This window comes from Mixophyes fleayi, chromosome 3, assembly GCF_038048845.1.
Source record: "Mixophyes fleayi isolate aMixFle1 chromosome 3, aMixFle1.hap1, whole genome shotgun sequence".
NCBI classification, from domain to species: Eukaryota; Metazoa; Chordata; class Amphibia; order Anura; family Limnodynastidae; genus Mixophyes; species Mixophyes fleayi.
The window spans coordinates 43,761,896-43,783,557 of record NC_134404.1 but is presented as its reverse complement, the minus strand read 5'-3'; the positions used below and the strand labels follow the sequence as shown (position 1 = coordinate 43,783,557).

At 40.6% G+C, this 21,662-nt stretch overlaps 1 protein-coding gene across 2 annotated transcripts in view; it reads right to left on the bottom strand.

Moving 5' to 3' along the window:
- Window positions 1-21,662, bottom strand: part of NBAS (NBAS subunit of NRZ tethering complex) — a 477,499-nt gene that overhangs the window by 60,567 nt on the left and 395,270 nt on the right. Inside the window, exons 49-50 of one of the 2 annotated variants that reach the window (XM_075201413.1) lie at window positions 8,696-8,835; window positions 5,431-5,932 (exon numbers count right to left, since the gene is read on the bottom strand). In XM_075201413.1, the coding sequence (XP_075057514.1) occupies window positions 5,887-5,932; window positions 8,696-8,835 (186 nt within the window). In that variant the 3' untranslated portion in view covers window positions 5,431-5,886. Of the gene's footprint in view, window positions 1-5,430; window positions 5,933-8,695; window positions 8,836-21,662 lie in introns of those variants that run through there. The other variant, XM_075201412.1, reaches the window with a different exon arrangement.

Sequence of the window (21,662 nt, the reverse complement as noted above, 5' to 3'; positions counted from 1 at the left end):
ACAGTTTTCAATTTTGTCAAAATAAGATAATAGTTCTAATTGTATAAATGATGATGGCTAAGTAAGCAATGCAAGTTCAACTAACAAGCTAATACTATATAACCAAACATAGGGATGGCCAACCGTCCCAGAATCCCAGACGCCAAGTGACAGAGTCAGAGAGGATGCAACCCTTCTGGCCTGAAAAGGCATGTTCACTTAAATGGCCTTCGCAGAAAGGACCTTAAGAGAGACATAGAGCGAAAGGGGAAGAATCCTGCTCCCAAGCATAAAGTCTTGCGCCATGTATTAAGCACTGACTGCACTGCTTTCCCTCCAAGGCTGTGTTCAAAGCCCACCGCCGCCACCACCTGATCCAAGAATCTCCGCCAAAGAGCTAAAGATTTGGGCTATAAAAATACCAAATCCATTGTCTGTGAGATGCATCACATTGGCTTTTTAAAGATAAGGATGACAAAATGTAACCAAAGGATGCTGTATAATCACACCCCCCAGCGCCTCAAGAAATTAGAAACAAATCTATTAACCTCGTCGTATAACTTTGTCAATTTCCATTCCACTACGGGCACCCCTCCAATTTAACCTACTGATGATAATGGGCCACCAGATCCTAATTGCTGGCCAGCTATCAGCTGCAAATCTGCTAAGATGTGTAAAATGAGCCCACCATATTTACACTTACCCAAGTTGTTACCCCCCTAAATGAATTACTAAAAAATCCGGAGCTTGATCCTTGGCAATCATGTTAAATACTAAGTCCTTAAAACCGGCACATCCCCCTCCTGCCAATCCAATTGAATTCCACTGGGATGGGAAATGAGGATAAATTCCGTGCCAAGGAATGTCTGGCAGCCCGGAAGATTTTCTTTCTTCTGGAAATGATCTGTCATTCAGAATACTTCCCGAGTGTCATTTATAAGCATAATGTCTACCTTCAAGCACTATGAACAACAACATGAACAAGATTGAGATGCAAATATGTAAGCAAGGCAGGCCTAGAGCAGTGTGGGAGCTGGAGAGGCATCCCATATGAAGGTAAAAAGAATGTAGCTCATGCTATGAGGCCGTTCATATGAGAAAAAATTAGGTAAATCCCTTCAAGCCCTCACTTCCAAAAATGACATGCGAACAAGTCCTGGGACACCAAAGCTGGGAGCAAGGTTATTACAATTTAACGGCTCTGATGTATTTCTTATAGGTGGTGGATTTCCTGCCGCCAAATGTTTGATACTCTCCACGGAAGACCCTGCTAATGTCAAGGAGGTAGTCGCACCTATTCAGCCCTGTAATTGTATTACATCCTGAATTGGAATTTGGTAAGAGGTGTAGAGTCAAGATGTAGCAACTAAAGGTGCCCAATGATAGGTCTTACACACCAAATCCTTTTAGCCAATAAATCAGAAGCATTGGAGAGTTTAAATGCACCAAAAAAGCCAGCAAAAAAGCTGTGCTAAATAAGAAGACTTCCTATTCGTTAGCCGTCACCTTCCGAAACGCATTGATCAGCTTATGCAACAAAGGAGTGTCTATAGGCCGTCTGGTGTCATCTTTAGTGGGTTGTGTTTGGTACACCCCCTTAGTGGGTTCTGTTTTGGTACACCCCCTTAAAGCCTTCATGACTAAAAAAACCCTTTGTAAGATTAATTTTCCCCTGAAACTGGGCCATAAAAGAAATTCCAGCTAGTGTGAATGACATACCTGCCTTGGAAAAATATATCGTATACCTTGACGGCAGCCTTTACTGTCTGAAAATTGAACCCAGTCTAGCCAAGATGCCCTGTATGCCTTTATGGTGGATGAGGCCAAAGATGTCTCCGCAAGTCTCACTATGCCGGCTTGATAATCTGCCAAACATGAGATGGACAAGGGGCACCATTAAAGTCAGCATTAGGAGCAAGTTTCCTAAATTTTACCCAGTTAAAATGGGAAAGTACAACAGCCAATGCATTAACCGATGTTATGTTCAAGGCAGCACAAAACAAAATGTCTAATAAGCCTAATCATAGGGGAAGAAGTGGTGCTTTGCTTAATGATGGACTGGACAACCCCATAAATGTTCCCACCAGAAAACAATGTCATGGCCCCATAATCAAGGAACCCAGAGCTCTATATCCACCACGATGGAGAAAAGCTCCAACACTTACAGATTAGCAACTATGCCTGACAAAATCCATTTTGAGGGCCACGGAGCTACAACACCATGCCCTGTCGAGGTAAGCCCTGAGACCCCTAGAACCCACCCAGTCCGTGTACAGCTAAAGCTCACAGCTGGACAATACAGGTCCTGGCCATATGCGTAGTTTCCAAAAGTGAAAGGCTCTGGTAATTTCGTAATGTTGGAGAGCACATTTTCCTGCCATGGTTTGGGTAAACCGTAGGTTAAGGTTAACCTAAAGCTCAACAGAATACCAGAAGCCCAGCGGGAATCTGTGACTAAAGAAATGTAAAAAATGCTTTTTTTACCACCAAAACATGCATGTGATGAGTAATTTTCTTCTGGAAGAACGCTGCTGTATCCCTCATGCCCAGTTCCAGGCATAAAAGAGAAAAAAAGACGTTAGATAAAATTGAAAAGTCCCATAGTGAGTGGTCAAGTCCCATTCTACTCATTACAAAACCCGACGGGAGCTTCTGCAACGATTTCCGCAAATTGAATTGTGTATCTCAGATTGATGGCTACGAGACGTAACCAAAGGCTACGGCCAAGTGCCATTAACAGACAAAGCAAAATAAAACACAGCTTTTTCTGCACAAGTGGATCTGTTCCAATATAAAAAGTTGCCATTTGGGTTACATGAGGCACCTGCCACCTTCCAGAGCATAATAGAATTTATATTGGGGTTTCCACTATTTGGTCTATTACTTGTTCATATTACGAACACCGGCACTACAATATATAATGAAATAGTAAATATTAAAAAATAATAATAATAATGAACTATAAATACATTATATTGCATATTATAAAACATAATATAGAATATAAAAATACTCTTAAGAGTTCACATTTCCAAATCAGGACTTGTAATATTTGGTGTTTACCTTCTTTATTGCTCTCTGCTCAGTTTGCCTCTCCCTGCCTTGTGTATTACTGGATATAATTCTTCCATAAAGAACTGTGTGTCTAACCTTTACAATACAAATAAATAATACAGTACTCAGATGCTGCAGTAAATACATACAGTATACATCTGCAGGTTTTTATTTTATCCTTAAGATGAACAGTTTATATGAAGCTTTGGAGAGAAGTAGTTGACTTCTTAAAATGTACCCATTAGCAGCACAGTGGTCTAGTGGTTAGCACTTCTACCTCACAGCACTAGGGTCATGAGTTCGATTCCCGACCATGGCCTTATCTATGTGGAGTTTGTGGCCCTGTGTTTGCATGGGTTTCCTCCGGGTGCTCCCACACCCCAAAAACATACTAGTATTTTAATTGGCTGCTATCAAAATTGACCCTAGTCTCTCCCTGTCTGTCTCCCTTCCTCTCTCCCTGTCTCCCTCCCTCCCTGTCTGTCTGTCTCCCTCTCTCTCTGTCTGTCTCCCTCTCTCTCTGTCTGTCTCCCTCTCTCTCTGTCTGTGTGTGAGTGTGTGTCTATATTAGGGAATTTAGACTGTAAGCTCCAATGGGGCAGGGACTGATGTGAATGAGTTCTCTGTACAGCGCTGCGGAATTAGTGGCGCTATATAAATAAATGATGATGATTGTCTACACACCAAAAAGGAAGCCCACTTTCCTTGCTGAACCAATACTTCAAGGAGGCATCCAACCAGTTCACTAGGAATTATGTCACCAATTTCTGGTGAGTTAAAGAGCATCCCACAATTTATCTGCCTCCCATGGGTAGACTTTAATGAAGGACAAGAGAACTTCCTTTTCTTTATTCCTTAGCCTTTTCCTTGTGTTTGCATGGTTTCACACTAGTGTTAGGTGTCTGTGGTAGGAAATCCTCTAGGGCAGGAACTGCTGTGACTCAATAAAGATTTTTCAGTCTACAGAGCTGAATTATATGTTTGCGCTTTATAAATAAAATTTAGAAATAATAATTCTCTTACAGGCAGCTTCTGCACTGTGTTTACCTCTGCTGCTATGTAAATATTGTACATGATTCCTGTGGACTGACTGATGATTAAGGCCTTGTACACAAGTGTTATTTTAAAAGGCATGTGTTCTTAAAGCCTATTAAACATGCTTTGATCGTCCAATAATGTAAGAAGAATGGACCTGTAGAGATAAACTTTCTGATAAGCGTTTATCTTGCTTTTTTTTTTTTTTTAACTAAAGCCTTCATTTTGTTTTTCTTTTTTGTTACCGAGTGTCATAGGCTGAAGTTTTATCTGAATGCTGACTTAAGTACATATTACACGGTGGCTAAGTGGTTAGCACTTCTGCCTTAGAGCACTGGGGTCATGAAATTCAATTCCCGACCATGACCTTATCTGTGAGTAGTTTGTATGTTCTCCCTGTGTTTGCGTGGGTTTCCTCCGGGTGCTCTGGTTTCCTTCCACACTCCAAAAACATACTGGTAGGTTAATTGGCTGCTAACAAATTGACCCTAGTCTGTCAGTCTGTCTTTGGGTGTGTATATTAGGGAATTTAGACTGTAAGCCCCAATGGGGCAGGTACTGATGTGAGTGAGTTCTCTGTACAGCGCTGCGGAATTAGTGGCGCTATATAAATAAATGATGATGATGATTACACTAAAGTGCATGAGACCTGAGAAGCTTGAATGCATTGTTAACACGCTGCTAAAGCAAGGGACAAGTGCAATTGTCTTTCAATGCTTTAAACAAGGTTCTTTTCCAACCCTCACTAATGAGGAGGGCTGTGAGGAATCCAGAGGAGGGTGATATTGCTACATACCATACTCTGAAAGGATTTTACATATTACAGAAATACTGCAGACATGAAACATTGCTCTCAGGCTGCTCATAGAAATCTCAGAATTGTATTCATTTAACATCAAGCAGCCAGAGAATAGACAACCCAGCTTGGAAGAGATTTTCTCTGGACTTTTCAGGTCCAGCGCTCAGAGGGGCACAATATACAGTAATTAGGTTTCTAAGAGAAGCTGCCCCTTAACATCAATGGTGACTAAGCGTTTATAATCCCTGCAGGGAGTCTATTTCCTTAGTTCAAACAGTGCTGAGATCAATGGCACGGAGAAAGTTTTAGCGGCAAGAGTTAGTAACTAGCTTCTACCCTTCAGTTGACAAGTGAAGAATGACACTTCGTGCTGAGTAGCCCATAAAAAAAGTTAATTCCGATGCTCACCTTGAAGCATAGATAAAAGGCTGAATGATTGCTGATGGAGGAAAGTGCAGGCACAGAGGCTAGATCTAAATCACAGAGTGTTCAGCTAAACAGTAAAAGAACACAACCTCTAGCACAGGGCTCATCTGCTCAGTGTTTGTTCAGAATGTTAACCCCTTAACTATCTGGAATACTTTCCCCCAAAAATCTTTCTGTGTCACGGCCTGATCTTACGCAAGTACATGACTGTAGGCGGATGTTTTCATTCAACAATGTACTACAGTAGATCAGGTCCATTTATTTTCTCCAATTCATGTTAATCACAGATGGAGACGTTTCAAAAAACATGTATGAGAAATGTCTTACATCAGTGAGACGTTGTACTGGGAAATACTGAAATCATGGAGAACCGCGGTGCCACTGGTTTATGTCTGTTTCTGTTGTCAGTGATAACTTGTAATAGAATAGGGTTACGTCTGCTTTTGAAGACTGTTGAAATAGACCCAATGGTGTGGGTTTGCCCATATGACCTCTATCCTTTTTCCAATCATTGGTTAGTTACACTCCCCTTCAGAGTTTCTATATCCAGGGAGCCGGGAGTAGGCAGTTCTCAGTGTCAATGTTATAAGAATTCAATACTGATGTTGGTGGCGGTGGAGGACTGCAAACACCCAGTCCCTGCAGGTGAGGTACATGTCAGATACCATAATCTTAAGAGCGTATCTAACTAATTATTAGCTATAGGATATGGCAAGCAATTGCAAAATGGGTCTATGTTGCACATTTCACGCAGAAAACTGTGCACTTGTCCTTCAAAAATTTACAGTCACAATACATGCGCTGCAGCTTTATTAAATATTTTCGGTGGTATCTGGTAGATAACTGAGAAGGAAACTTAATGTACTCTAACTTGTTTTTTAAATGTCTCACAAACAGTTATTACTTAGTTCTTAAGACCTTTAACTAAAGTTCTTGTCTGCTGAAAATTAGCTGGAAGTATCCAAAAGCTACTCGGTAAAGTGGTACATCTTACCCACTTTAAGCTCTAAGGCATGAGATATTGTTCACCATTAATGGCTGTGTAACTGTTGTAGTAAGTTGTGTCCACTACACCAACCTCTTAAAGTGCCAATTTTTTAACCTATGGTAATTTCAAACCATATTTGTAAGGATATCCTTGTGTCTATCCCAATAATGTTTAAATTCTCTACTGTATTACCCTCTATGTAAGTAGTTTTTACTCATATTTCCTTTAAACTTTTATCCCTCCAGTCTCAGTGCATGTCCTCGTGTTCTAATACTTTTCTTCCCTTGAAGAATGTTCCCTCCTCTACCTTGGTAAAACCCTTTCTATATTTGAAAGTTTCTATCATGTTCCCCCATTCCCTTCTCTGCTCCAAACTAGACATATTAAGATCTTATTTTAGTTGCCCTTCTTTGTACAGTCTCTAATGTAATTATATCCTTCTGGATATATGGCCTCCAGAACTGAACACAGTATTCCAGGTGAGGCCGTACCAATGACCTACACAGTGGCATTATTACTTTTTTATTTCTGTTACTTATTCCTAATTTTTCCCACTTATCCTGCTCTCTTTCAAAGTTCTTCCACTCAGTCAAAGAGTCTCTTACACATTTTCCCGTCTCTACAAAGTCAGCCTTCCTAAAATCTAACACCTTTGTTTTTGTGTGGTATGAGTCGGTCTCTGTCTTTATACTAAACCATACTGCTTGATGGTCACTGGATCCTAGGTTCTCACCCACATTTACATCAGATATTCTGTCACCACTTGTAAGAATTAAGTCTAATATTGCATCTTTGTGAGTGGGCTCCCTCATCATTTGCTTGAGGGATGCTCCCTGCAAGGAATTCAGAATGTCCTTACTTCTACTGGAACTTGCAAAGTTTAGTTCACATCCAGTAGATTAAAGTCTCCCATGGTTATTACCTTTCCTTATAATGTCATTTAAGTGATGTCCTTCAATAGCTTCCAGTACAGTTCTTCTTCCTGACCTGGTGGTCTATAGATCACCCCACTACAAAGAATAGCCTTGTCCCCCGTTTCTACTATGGTCACCCAAAGGGACTCAGTTTTTTCTTTAATACTGTGTAGTTAAGTCGTATTTATGCTTTTTTCCACATACATTGCTACCCCTCCTCCGATTCTTCCCACTCTGTCCTTCCTAAATATAGTTTATCCTGGTATAACTATGTACCAGTCAAGATTTTCATCGCATCAGGAAGCCATAATAGCCACAATGTCCAGATCATCCCTTGTCATTATCGTACTTATTTCTGGGATTTTATATCCTAAGCTCCTAGCATTAGCACACATAGCTTTAAGTTTTGTTTGTGCATCTCTTATTCCGAGCTATGTTCATCTCTCTGCCTATGGTTATTTGGCTTTGATCTGCATTGTGTTCTGTTGCTGTGTATATGACTCCTGTACTATTACCCTGCGGAAACGATACCTCTTGGTTGGGGAAGCAGATCGCTTTATTCATGTTTAGTTCATGCCGCCCTCTGTAAGTTTAAATATTTTCTGATGAAGCTTCCAAACTGCTCACTCAGTATTCTGGTTCCCCTTGAACATGGATGCAGGCCATCATTTTTGTATAAGCCCCTATCTTGCCAGATGACTATGGTCTATTACACCAAATCTCTCCTTATACACCACTTCCTTAGCCACACATTGAAGTTTCTGATGCAGTGAGTTCCGTCCTCACCTCTATGCACTGGCAATACTGCTGAAAAAGTTACAGCGGCTGCCACCTGTTTTAGAGCAGTCCCTAACTTTCTAACATCTTTGACAGCCATGGCTTCAGCATTAGCCAGGTCGTTTTTCCCTAGGTGGACAATGACATCCACCTCTCCATATTTTCTTGCTGCCTTCACAATTCTTAACATGCGGTCTTTATCCCTTGGAGCTGTGGCTCCAGGTAAGCACCTGACTTGTTATGCAGCAGAATTATGCATTCGCTTCTTAATATTCACGTTAGATACATACAAAGAAAATATATAAGAATAGAAATATAAAAGAATAGTGCGCCTTTCATACAGCTAATATAGATGATAAACATTAGCATAATTTTTATGTAAAATCTTTTATCTGCATACAATCCGAACAAATCTCAACTTCATTATAGGAATACAATAGGCATCATCGCTATCACTAATTAAAGGCTACACAAAATAATATCTAGGGAGTTTTACATAGGTTTCCTGGGATACATGACACTACCATACTGTAATTCTAGTTGTATGATACAATAATAATGTTCCAAAGATATACTCTCTGCAAGCTAGCAGAGGACAAATGAGGGAACTATTAAAAGTTTCTTGTAAGGCAGAAAGAAAGTTTTCTAAGTGTCCAGATTGAAGTGTTTTATTCTAGTGCTGACTGTCTGCACCTGCAGAGGAGGCAGAACACCATTACTTACATGCTTACACCTTTCATTGCAGGCCAGGCTTGTAGAAGTAATACTAAATGCTGGAACTCTGGACGAGAGTGACTGATATCCAGCAGCGTTAGGAAAAGACTATATCTTTTTTCTTCATTTTCAATGTCAGCCACTTCCACCTAGAGGGTGAAAAAAAAACACTGCTTAGTCCTTAAATCCATTTCATGTAACTGTGTAAAAGCAAAGTCGTTGATGAATCCTGTACACAATGAAACTCTGATCGCACTCTGTCAGACTAGAACACTCTCTTACAAATGATCCATTTATTGCAGAAAATACTGCAGCAATACTGCAAATACTGGGTTAACTATAGTATATACATACATATATATATATATATATATATATATATATATATATATACATATATATATCTATCTATCTATATCTATATATATATCTATCAATATATCTATATATATATATCAATATATCTATATATATATATCAATATATCTATATCTATATATATAAATATATCTATCTATATATATCTATCTATATATCTATCTATCTATATCTATATATATCTATCTATATATCTATCTATCTATCTCTATCTATCTATATCTATATATCTATCTATATCTATCTATATCTATATATCTATCTCTATATATCTATCTATCTATATATATATATATCAATATATCTATATCTATATATATAAATATATCTATCTATCTATATATATCTATCTATATATCTATCTATCTATATCTATATCTATATATCTATCTATCTATATCTATCTATATCTATATATCTATCTCTATATATCTATCTATCTATATATATATATATCAATATATCTATATCTATATATATAAATATATCTATCTATCTATATATCTATCTATCTCTATATATCTATCTATCTATATATATATATATAAATATCTATATCTATATCTATATATATATATCTATATATATATATATATATATATCTATATATATATATATATATATATATATATATATAAATATCTATATCTATATATATATCTATATATATATCCAGGGCCGGACTGGCCATCTGGCCCTTCTGGCAAATGCCAGAAGGGCCGATGGCCAGATGGGCCGGTTGCTAGCTGGCCGGCCCCATCGCTCAGCACACAGACTGTCATGCCAGAATTCAGCATGACAGTCTGTGTGCTGAGCAGTGGGGTCGGCACTACACTTACTTCCTGGTGTGGTCGCTCCTCCCCTCTCTTCTATGAATGGCTCTGGAGATGTCACATGGGACGAGCACCATGTGATAGGTGCCGTCCCATGTGTTAGGAGAGACTGTACAGCGCGCTGCGGAGCGCACAAGGTAAGAGGGAGGGGGTAGTTTGTGTGACAGGGGAGCTATATGTGAACAGGGGAGCTATATGTGTGACAGGGGAGCTATATGTGTGACAGGGGAGCTATATGTGAACAGGGGAGCTATATGTGTGACAGGGGAGCTATATGTGGACAGGGGAGCTATATCATACTTACCAACTTTACAATGTTGGTATCCGGGAGCCTGCGGGGGAGGTGGGCGTCATGGGGGGGCGGGCCTCCAAAATCCGTGTCATTTTGGACCCGCCCCCATGACGTCATGACGCAAAATGCGTCATTTGACAGAGGGGGCGGGGCCAAACGCCGCGATTCACCAGGAATCGCGGCGTTTGTGACCTAATTCTGCCCACTTCACTAGGAAGTGGGCAGATCCGGGATTTTGCCACACTCGCCCGGGAGTCCGGGAGACTCTCTCAAAATGCGGGAGTCTCCCGGACATTCCGGGAGAGTTGGCAAGTATGAGCTATATGTGTGACAGGGGAGCTATATGTGTGACAGGGGAGCTATATGTGTGACAGGGGAGCTATATGTGTGACAGGGGAGCTATATGTGTGACAGGGGAGCTATATGTGGACAGGGGAGCTATATGTGGACAGGGGAGCTATATGTGGACAGGGGAGCTATATGTGTGACAGGGGAGCTATATGTGTGACAGGGAAGCTATATGTGAACAGGGAAGCTATATGTGTGACAGGGAAGCTATATGTGTGACAGGGGAGCTATATGTGGACAGGGGAGCTATATGTGGACAGGGGAGCTATATGTGTGACAGGGGATCTATATGTGTGACAGGGGAGCTATATGTGGACAGGGGAGCTATATGTGTGACAAGGGATCTATATGTGTGACACTATATGTGTGACAGGGAAGCTATATGTGTGACAGGGGAGCTATATGTGTGACAGGGGAGCTATATGTGTGACAGGGGAGCTATATGTGTGACAGGGGAGCTATATGTGTGACAGGGGAGCTATATGTGTGACAGGGGAGCTATATGTGTGACAAGGGATCTATATGTGTGACACTATATGTGTGACAGGGGAGCTATATGTGGACAGGGGATCTATATGTGTGACTGGGGATCTATATGTGTGACTGGGGATCTATATGTGTGACTGGGTATCTATTTATTTGTGTGACAGGGTATCTATTTATTTGTGTGACAGGGTATCTATTTATTTGTGTGACTGGGTATCTATTTATTTGTGTGACAGGGTATCTCTTTATTTGTGTGACAGGGTATCTATTTATTTGTGTGACAGGGTATCTATTTATTTGTGTGACAGGGTATCTATTTATTTGTGTGACAGGGTATCTATTTATTTGTGTGACAGGGTATCTATTTATTTGTGTGACAGGGTATCTATTTATTTGTGTGACAGGGTATCTATTTATTTGTGTGACAGGGTATCTATTTATTTGTGTGACAGGGTATCTATTTATTTGTGTGACAGGGTATCTATTTATTTGTGTGACAGGGTATCTATTTATTTGTGTGACAGGGTATCTATTTATTTGTGTGACAGGGTATGATTATAGTGTAACAAAAAATAACACAGAATTTACTGACAGGCGCCAATAAAAATGGGATCGACAAAGTTAAAAAATATATAAATCAAGCTCTGAATGACAATGAATACAAATTACCCAAAAAATAACCCCCAAAAAAATTATCCAAAGAATGACCTTTATGATTATAGTGTGTATGTGTGTAACAGTATAACTATAGTATGTGTGTGTGTGTGTGACAGGTTATGATTATAGTGTGTATGTGTGTAACAGTATAACTATAGTATGTGTGTGTGTGCGACAGGTTATGATTATAGTGTGTATGTGTGTAACAGTATAACTATAGTATGTGTGTGTGGGCCGGTGTATGACCATAATGTGTGTATGGGTAGCTCTTAATATAATGTGGGAGGTAGGCTGTTAATCTAATAGGGAGTTGCAGGTGGGGGCTAATTATTGGGTGCTATTCTATTTGTGGGGTGAAGATGGGGGCAATTTAATAGTGGGGCCTATCAATTTCAGATGGGGTGATTGGATTTTTAATTTAATGCTGGGGTGCTTTGGAGAGAGGGAAATAGTTTTATTTATTAAATGGAAATACTATTTAATGTCAGGGCTAGTTGGAGGGAAATAGATGTATTTATCAAATGTGAATACTAGTACTTTAATGTTGTGGCTGCAGTGAGGCCTAATTTTAAAACATGGATGCTATATTGATTTAACACCAGGGCTAAATTTCATCTGCTCTTTTTTTTCTCCAAATAGGGCATCCGACATTCCAGGATCCAGACAAGCAGCAACTGATCTAAAGACACCAGCAGCCACAAGTGGTGACCATGACAAGACAGGTAGGAGAGACCAGGACAGTCTGCCAACTGTTCTGAATTTGATGGGTGACTGTCCCACTTAGTCAGGATTTGGTCTGACTACAAGGACAGTTGGGAGATATGTCCTGCTTCACACTGTACTGCTTGTTAAGGCAGAACTGCGTGCACCTAACAGTAGTGCACACTGTATTGCCTTTGTATTTGTCAAAAATTTGTCTAATAGCCAAATTGCATCATAGGAGCCCCCCTGACTTAAGTGCCCGGGCCCCCGAGCCTTAATCCAGTTGGTCAGCAGGAGGATCTGTGCTCCGTCCCGGACAGGGCACAGCCTGCAGAGCAAGCAGCGGAGTTCTAAGTCTCACAAGATTTATTAATCTCATGAGACTAAGAGCTTCCCTGCTCACTCTACAGGAATGTCAGCAGCATCAGAAGCATAGATAAGTACAGTGGGCTGGGGGTGTCATAATGTATCTGGGGGGGTGGCGTAATGTGGATGGGGAGGGTCTGATAAATGTAATGTTTTATTATAATGTATGTATCAACGCACCATTTTGACCACGCCCCCAACATAATGTAACTACGCCTTTGGCGGCACCGCCACTGCACTGCGGCACACATTTTTTTTTCCAGCTTATCAACAGAGGTGGGCCTGTGTGCTTTAAATGCCAGGGCTGATTTTTAGTCCCAGTCCGGCCCTGTATATATCTATGTATCTATGTATCTATCTATCTATATATCTATATATATATCTATATCTATATCTATATATATATATATATATATATATATATATATAATTATTATTATTATCTTTAATTTGTTAGGCGCCACAAGATTTCCGCAGCGCCGTACACCATACAAACAGTATACTACACAGGGTGAAACAGTACAAAACAATAAACAAAATACCAGTACTTCAGAACTCCAGGCAAGTAAAGCAATAAACACGGAGCAGAAGAACAGGTAGGAAGACAGGAGGGAAGAGGGCCCTGCTCATGTGAGCTTACATCCTAATGGAGGGAAAACAGAACAGGCACAAGGGGAGTCAGATGAGGCGAGGGAGAGCGCAGTTGGAGGAGAAGAAGGGGTTATGCTGGTGGTTGGTAGGCTTTAAGGAAGAGGTGGGTTTTCAGTGCACATTTGAATGAGCACAGAGAAGGAGAGAGGCGGATGGAACGAGGGAGGTCATTCCAGTGAAGGGGGCTGCGCGGGAAAAGTCTTGGATTCTGGCGTGGGAAGAGGTGATAAGAGTGGAGGAGAGGCGGTGATCATTGGCTGAGCGCAGAGAGAGCGGGCGGGAGTGCGAGTGGAGAGGAGGTTAGAGATGTAGGGGGCAGTAGAGTGGGAGAGAGCCTTGTAGGTGGTGGTGAGGAGCTTGAAAAGGATTCTGTAGGGGAAGGGAAGCCAGTGTAAGGCGAGGCAGAGAGGGGAGGCAGATGAGGAGCGGCGTGAGAGGAAGATGAGTCTGGCGGCCGCATTGAGTACAGAGCGGAGGGGGGAGAGATGGGAGTGGGGGAGGCCGGTGAGGAGGAGGTTGCAGTAATCCAGACGGGAGATGATGAGTGCGTGTATGATGGTCTTGGTGGCATCCTGAGAGAGAAAGGGACGGATATATATATATATATATATATATATATATATATATATATATATATATATATATATACACACTAATGCCACAGAGTTTGAAAAAATAAATAGTGCCCCAACTAGCTTCCTATATTCAAATTTAGAAATAACTAACTTGTATTAAGACTGTTGTTCCTTTTAAGGAGTTTTATACTGAGGCAGTATTAAAAGCCAACTGTTGTCAAGCACAGTTTATGGCTTCATACCAACACTTAGAAGAAGATTTATCAAACCTTCTAAAAAGGAAAAGTGGAGGTGTTGCCCATAGCAACCAATCAGATTCTAGCTATTTTGTATAATGTATTAGATAAACGTTAGCTAGAATCTGATTGGTTGCTATGGGCAACACCTCCACTTTTCCTTTTTAGAGGGTTTGAGTAATCTACCCCTTAGTCTCTACATTACAGAGACATTCATCATGTCCATAAACAGCTAGTAGGAGACATATATTGAAGTAAAGGGTAACACACTCAATATGCTCCACAAGTCTTAGTATAGGGAGCACTCGTTATGAAACAGTTTTTTAAAAATAATATAGTGCCTGGCGAAAGTTCAGACTTAATGCTCAAGTGATTTGTAGTAACCATCTATAATATATCCATTACAGAGAGGAAATGTAGACGCTACAACAATCATTGTATCAAAAATTGTGATTACTTAAATAATATCAAATAAAATTCCATATATTGGTTCTAGCATAGTAACCCCACAGCTGTTTTGTGTGGTACATCCCTACTTTCTGAAAGCACATGTATGTACAAATATATTTATTCCTTTAGAAAACATGGGTGTACCACTTGCACCTCTACTACACATTTTCACCTATTACAGCGATACGTATTCACCTGAGAGATAAACGACTGGATCTATGTCCAGTTCGGTCATCAAAATCACCATGGCTCTAGGTGTGAATGACTGAAAACTATGGGGCCCAGTTATGACAGTCGGGACATAACCACAGTAACTGTCAAATCATAGCCATTGTCTCACCATATTTCCACCAGCATGATACCAATCAGATGTTGATTAGGATGGTTGGCAGAAACTCAGCATATAAGGACACATTTAGGCCGGTCACACAGAGGTCTTTCCTACTGCTCTACCCAAACGCTTATTGATAAAATCATGTAGAAGGCCAAAATGTGTGACATCCATTAGTTCGGTTCTGGGGCCAAGTGTCTGGGTGACTTTCACACCACATGGTGGCTCTAAGTGCTATCAGAAGGTGGTCACACACACAGGTCAATATCAGCTATACAATCAACGCTATTTTCATGTTTGTGACCAGTTATATAGTATTGGACACCCATTCCATCCATGATAATACCGATGCAGTGTCATCACATGAGCACATCATCCATACCAGACACTCCGTGTACCAAAAGAACAATATTTTATCCTGAGTTCTCCAGATATTCACTCTCATTGTACAATGTCACTCATCTCTATGTAAATTCATCTATATTCATGTCAATATGTGGATGCCTCTTCCTCGTCACCAGCATCCAGTAGAGTGGTACTTTTCATATCTTCTGTAATTATTTTAGAAATATAATTTCAGAGCTGTAACAGTTTCCAAAACCAGATTTAACAGCCAGCAATATTAAGATGATCATACCCAAAATAATCTAACCCTATAAAACATCTATGAGCTAAGATTATTTTCTTATTAGGAAGGTGAATATACAGTATATGCCAGGAGGATTGTGAATGCTGGAACACTTAACATATATGTAAATTTAAATAAAATGTTTAATTTGATTTTGGTAGGATTCAGATGAAGAATATAGATTACAGAGGAGCAGTAAGATGTAAGGTGCATCAATTTCCTACAAAGAGCGGAGGCAGCCAATCAGAGAACAGATCTATGAATTCAAAAACATCACTGTGTAGTGGAATGAGTGTTAGGAAATAGACAATTTCCACAGCTTTACTCAATAGGACAAGTCGATTCCTACCAAACGCCCTAAGCCACAGCACACATAACACTATAGCTGTCACAGATACTCTCTCCCAAACATTTTGGCAAGTATGATCTGCTCCTTAAACAAAGTACTGTAGACAAGTAAACAAACAAAGTTCTTTACTTAAAGACATCGCTAAGTGTTGCACCATGCTTATTACAACAAACCACAGCAAATAGTATTAAAAACATAAAAAGGTGCAGAAACAATAACACGTAAACAGACTTAAATAAGTTTCCACTTTCTGACAACTCCAATTTACAGGTACGTGCACACACCCCTGCAGATTTTACTAAATCTAAATGCACTGCTTTGTCTGGCTTCCTTCTCTATTCTGCACCATGAACTTTATATTTAATAAGAAGGGCGGTTTAGTTTCATTGCTCTTTGGGCACAATGCAGATCAGCTCTGGTTACTGGATACAAATGTATTACCAGAGTGGTTTTCTATCTAAGCTGGGTACACACTACAGAAATTTCAACCAACTTTTTATGCCAAGCGATTTTACATGCGATCGATGGTCCGATCGCTCGGTCCATGGACTGCATACACATTAGCCTTGTTTAGGACGATAAAGGGAAGAGCGGACGTCCCTTTAGCGACTTTTTACAGCCATGTTGTTGTGAGCAATGATTGTAATTTCGTACTCACTGTTGTGGATCGGTCGGAAGTTTATACACACTACACAGCGGAAACGAGATTGGAACGAAAATATTAATCAGTACGACCCACCAAATGAGGCGACAATCATCCATTTGGGCAGACTTTCGACCATCGTATCACTGCACACACTGACCCGACTTTTGAACGAGCGGTCGTATGTCGGCTGATTGAGCCGATTATTGGACGAAAACCGTGTAGTGTGTACCCAGCTTAAGGCCAGCTATGTGTGCCAGACACAGAAGTGGTAAACACACAATAAGGCCAGATAGATAAACAATGTATTTAGTGCAAGCTGCAGGAGGGAATGTAAAAAACGAATCCACTGATTAAAGTTGTCCAAAGATGAAACCATCTCTTTAAAATGCATGAAAGTGTACATAACATTGTCATACAACAATGACACAATAGCCTTCAATCAGTCCTTGTATGGACAGCATAGTCTAGATACTGATAAACAGCTTTCTACATCTCCCTAGACGGCATTACAGATATTCATCTCCCTGCATACATTACTATGATAAGACCATTATACAATGGCGGATTCCCCTGCAATAGGTTACATATTTCAGGGAGGACGTCTCCCAGTACCACCATTACATCCTGGAGCAGTGGCATTATTTTACTGATTATCAGGGGATGATGGACTGAAATGCAGATCTAATCTTTATTTCCTGAAAATGACTTTGTTGAAACGTCAATTTAAAAATTCTTAATATTCTCCAGAACAGCATTTTCTTCAGTCACTAAATTATAATGTTCTTTTTTTTTTTGTCAAACAGAAATCTCATTTGTTTTCCGACAGCAAAGGCACTAAGCACCTCATTGAATTGGGTGACTTTTACCATCGCTAAAGTAGGATTTTCAGCGACTGCTTATCAGCAATATATTCACTGGTGTTGACACAAGACGTTGGGTCGTTCAGACTCGGCAGAGGACATCAAGTTAACCTTGCACACAGTTGGTTATATGATACACTATTTCTAATAACTTCTTATAAACCAGCCTTTATGTATTTACAATTACAATATACCAAAGTGACTAGAATATTTAACTACAGTCACGGCCAAAAGTTTTGAGAATTACACCAGTATTGGTTTTCACAAAGTTTGCTGCTTCAGTGTTTTTAGACCTTTTTGTCAGATGTTGCTATGGTATACTGAAGTAAAATTACAAGCATTTCATAAATGTCAAAGGCTTTTATTGACAATTAAGTTTATGCAAAGAGTCAATATATGCAGTGTTTACCCTTATTTTTGAAGACCTCTGCAATTCACCCTGGCATGCTGTCAATCAACTTCTGGGCCACATATTGACTGATGGCCGCCCATTCCTGCCTAATCAATGCTTGGAGTTTGTCAGAATTTGTGGGTTTTTGTTTGTCCACCCAACTCTTGAGAATTGGCCACAAGTTCTCAATGGGATTAAGGTCTGGGGAGTTTGTGGCCATGGAGCCAAAATTTAGATGTTTTGATCACCGAGTCACTTCGTTATCACTTTTGCCTTATGACAAGGTGCTCCATCATGCTGGAAAAGGCATTGTTCGTCACACAAACCGTTCTTGGATGGTTGGGAGAAGTTGCTCTTGAAGGATGTGTTGGTTCCATTCTTTATTCATGGCTGTGTTCTTAGGCAAAATTATGAGTGAGCTCACTCCCTTGGCTGAGAAGAAACCCCACACATGAATGGTCTCAGGTAGCTTTACTGTTGGCATGACACAGGACTGATGGTAGCGCTCACCTTTCCTTCTCCGGACAAGAGTTTTTTCCAGATGCCCCAAACACTCTGAAAGGGGATACATCAGAGAAAAATGTCTTTACCCCAGTCCTCAGTGTCCAATCGCTATACCTTTTTCAGAATATCAGTCTGTCCCTGATGTTTTTCCTAAAGAGAAGTGGCTTATTTGCTGGCTTTCTTGACACCAGGTCATCCACTAAAAGTCTTTGCCTCACTGTGCGTGCAGATGCACTCACACCTGCCTGCTGCCATTCCTGAGCAAGATCTGCACTGGTGGTGCCCCGATCCCGCAACTGAATCAACTTTAGGAGACAGTCCTGGTGCTTGCTGGATGTTCCTGGGCGCCCTGAAGCCTTGTTCAAAACTATTGAACCTCTCTCCTTGAGATTCTTGATGATCCGATAAATGATTTAGGTGCAATCTTACTAGCAGCAATATCCTTGCCTGTGAAGCTCTTTTTGAGCAAAGCAATGATGACTGCACATGTTTCCTTGCAGACAACCATGGTTAACAAAGGAAGAACAATGATTTCAAGCACCACCTTCCTTTTAAAGCTTCCAGTCTGTTATTCTAAATCAATCAGCATGACAGAATGATCTCCAGCCTTGTCCTTGTCAACACTTTCACCTGTGTTAAGGAAAGATTACAAAGTACCAGCTTGTGCATCCCAACCGCACAAAGTACCAGCCTGTGTACCCCAACCGCACAATGTACCAGCCTGTGTACCCCAACCGCACAATGTACCAGCCTGTGTACCCCAACCGCACAATGTACCAGCCTGTGTTCGCCAACCGCACAAAGTACCAGCCTGTGTTCGCCAACCGCACAAAGTACCAGCCTGTGTACCCCAACAGCACAATGTACCAGTCCGTGAACCACAATAGCACAATGTACCAGCTGGTAGAGTACAATATACCAGCCTGAGAAGCACAACAGCACAATGTACCAGCCTGTGGTGTATAATTGCACAATGTACCAGCCTGTGTACCCCAACCACACAATGTACCAGCCTGTATACCCCAATCACACAATATATTAGCCTGTGGGGCACAATATACCAGCTTGTGTACCCCAACAGCATAATGTACCAGCCTGTGTCCCCCAACAGCACAATGTACCACCCTTTGTACCCCAACAGCACAATGTATCAGCCTGTGGAGCACAATGTACCAGCCTGTGTACCCCAACAGCACAATGTACCAGCTTGTGTACCCCAACAGCACAATGTACCAGCCTGTGTACCCCAACAGCACAATATACCAGTCTGTGGAGCACAATACCACATTGTACCAGCCTGTGTACCCCAACAGCACAATGTACCAATCTGTGGAGCACAATGTACCAGCTTCAAAATACCACAATGTACCAGGCTGTGGAGCACATTGTACCAGCCTATGGAGCACATAGCACAATGTACCAGCCTGTGGACCTTAAATGTCCTCCAGATCCTCCTACCTCTGCCATACATCTCCGGGAACTATTACAATTTGTTCCTAGAGTCTAGTACTACTGCAAGCAGTTAGAGCTGCCCTCTCATATAGTGAAATGCAAAATGCCACCTGGGTTTACCCTAAATACAAGACCACAGATCTGACTGCTGTAAAAACACTGAATATCATAAAGATGTAATGGTTCCCTGGAAAATGCTGAATCTGTCCATCCATGTGCTGTAGTCTAACATTGCCTAGCGATGTCTGATCACAGCATATAGTCTACACTAGCTGGCTTAGTGGGGCAGTGGGATAGCAGGAATCTGAAATTACCACAATGTAAACAAGTATGTTAAAAAGATTTTAAAAAAAAATCTACCACTGATACTAATTAAGACTGAAGTATGAATAGTTCTTTGAAACCAAATCTTTATTTTGTAGTAGTTACACTAGACCAGGGTTCATATATACCATACTTATACCTACCATATACCTCCTGTTTTTCAGCATCCAAAAAGAGGCACAATAACAACTTATTTTTATTTATGAACTCTCTGGAGCACATTTAGCAACTACATGAAAGTCACAAGGGCCCACAGGGAAACTACAGCATATAAATACAGCCAAATATATAATGCACACGCATTCCCTATTATAACTTACAATGTAATGTACAATTTTAAAAATTAAAAAGAAGAGAATAAGCAAATAACTGAAATGAATCATTAATAATGTGCTACGCTTTCAGAAAACAAGTGTACAAGGTAGGGCCAAAACAAAAATGTATATCAAGGCTTCAACTATAATATATATAGATACTACTCTAACATCTGTGTAAGGTAGTAAATGCTTTATTACCAAGGCTACAAGGGGAGAACGGCAATAGACAGAGAGTGAAGTTACCTAAGGCTAACCATGCAGTAAAATTGATGATTGCAGTAGATGCAGCCTATAAAACAGGTCACAACATCCGACAATGGCAACGTGTTCACCACAATTTGCACTGCATTATAAAACTGCAGTACACCAGTTTATAATATAAATGTTCCAGACTCAGTATGGAAAACCTCTAATATCCTGTTATTTCATATGGCAGACAGTTAGAATTTAATATATTTTCTCAGAGCTTTTTGATACACTGTGGCCATGTTAAAAAAAAAAAAAGAAATCTGAAAGTAGACACAGCGACATATTGGTTATATATAGAAGGTACTTCACTAGAGCAAATGATACCCCATACCTATACTTCAGGCTCAGACAGCCTCTTGTTCTCCATCTGCTTTAGAACTGCCAGCACCAGTATACCAGCTCAGCTGCATGCTGGGACTTCTAGTTCTACAGCATCTGGAGAGCCAGAGGCTGCCTACGTGCACTCTACTGTACACAGCTAAGTATGTTTTAGCAGCTGCTAAAGGACACGAGTGCCGTTAAACAATACCACAGGTGTCTGCGAGTTGCTGTGTTCTTGGTTGAATTATCTATAAGAACTAGGATTACTTTAGCTGAAATCAGTCTGTAGCTTAATATTTTTGGCACAGAAAGGATGCATCGTGTTCCGTTTGTGGGGATACAACAACAGATGACTACAATTTTGAGTCACATGGTCAAGGCATGAATATGGCTGACATTGGTAAATAAACAGATTAAAAACATACTTGCCAACTCTCCCGGAATGTCCAGGAGACTCCCGCATTTTGCGAGAGTCTCCCGGACTCCCGGGCGAGTGTGGCAATCTCCCGAATTCTGCCCACTTCACTAGGAAGTGCCCCACTTCCTAGTGAAGTGGGCAGAATTAGATCGCAAACGCCGCGATTCAAGGTGAATCGCGGCGTTTGGCCCCACCCCCCCGCTGTCAAATGA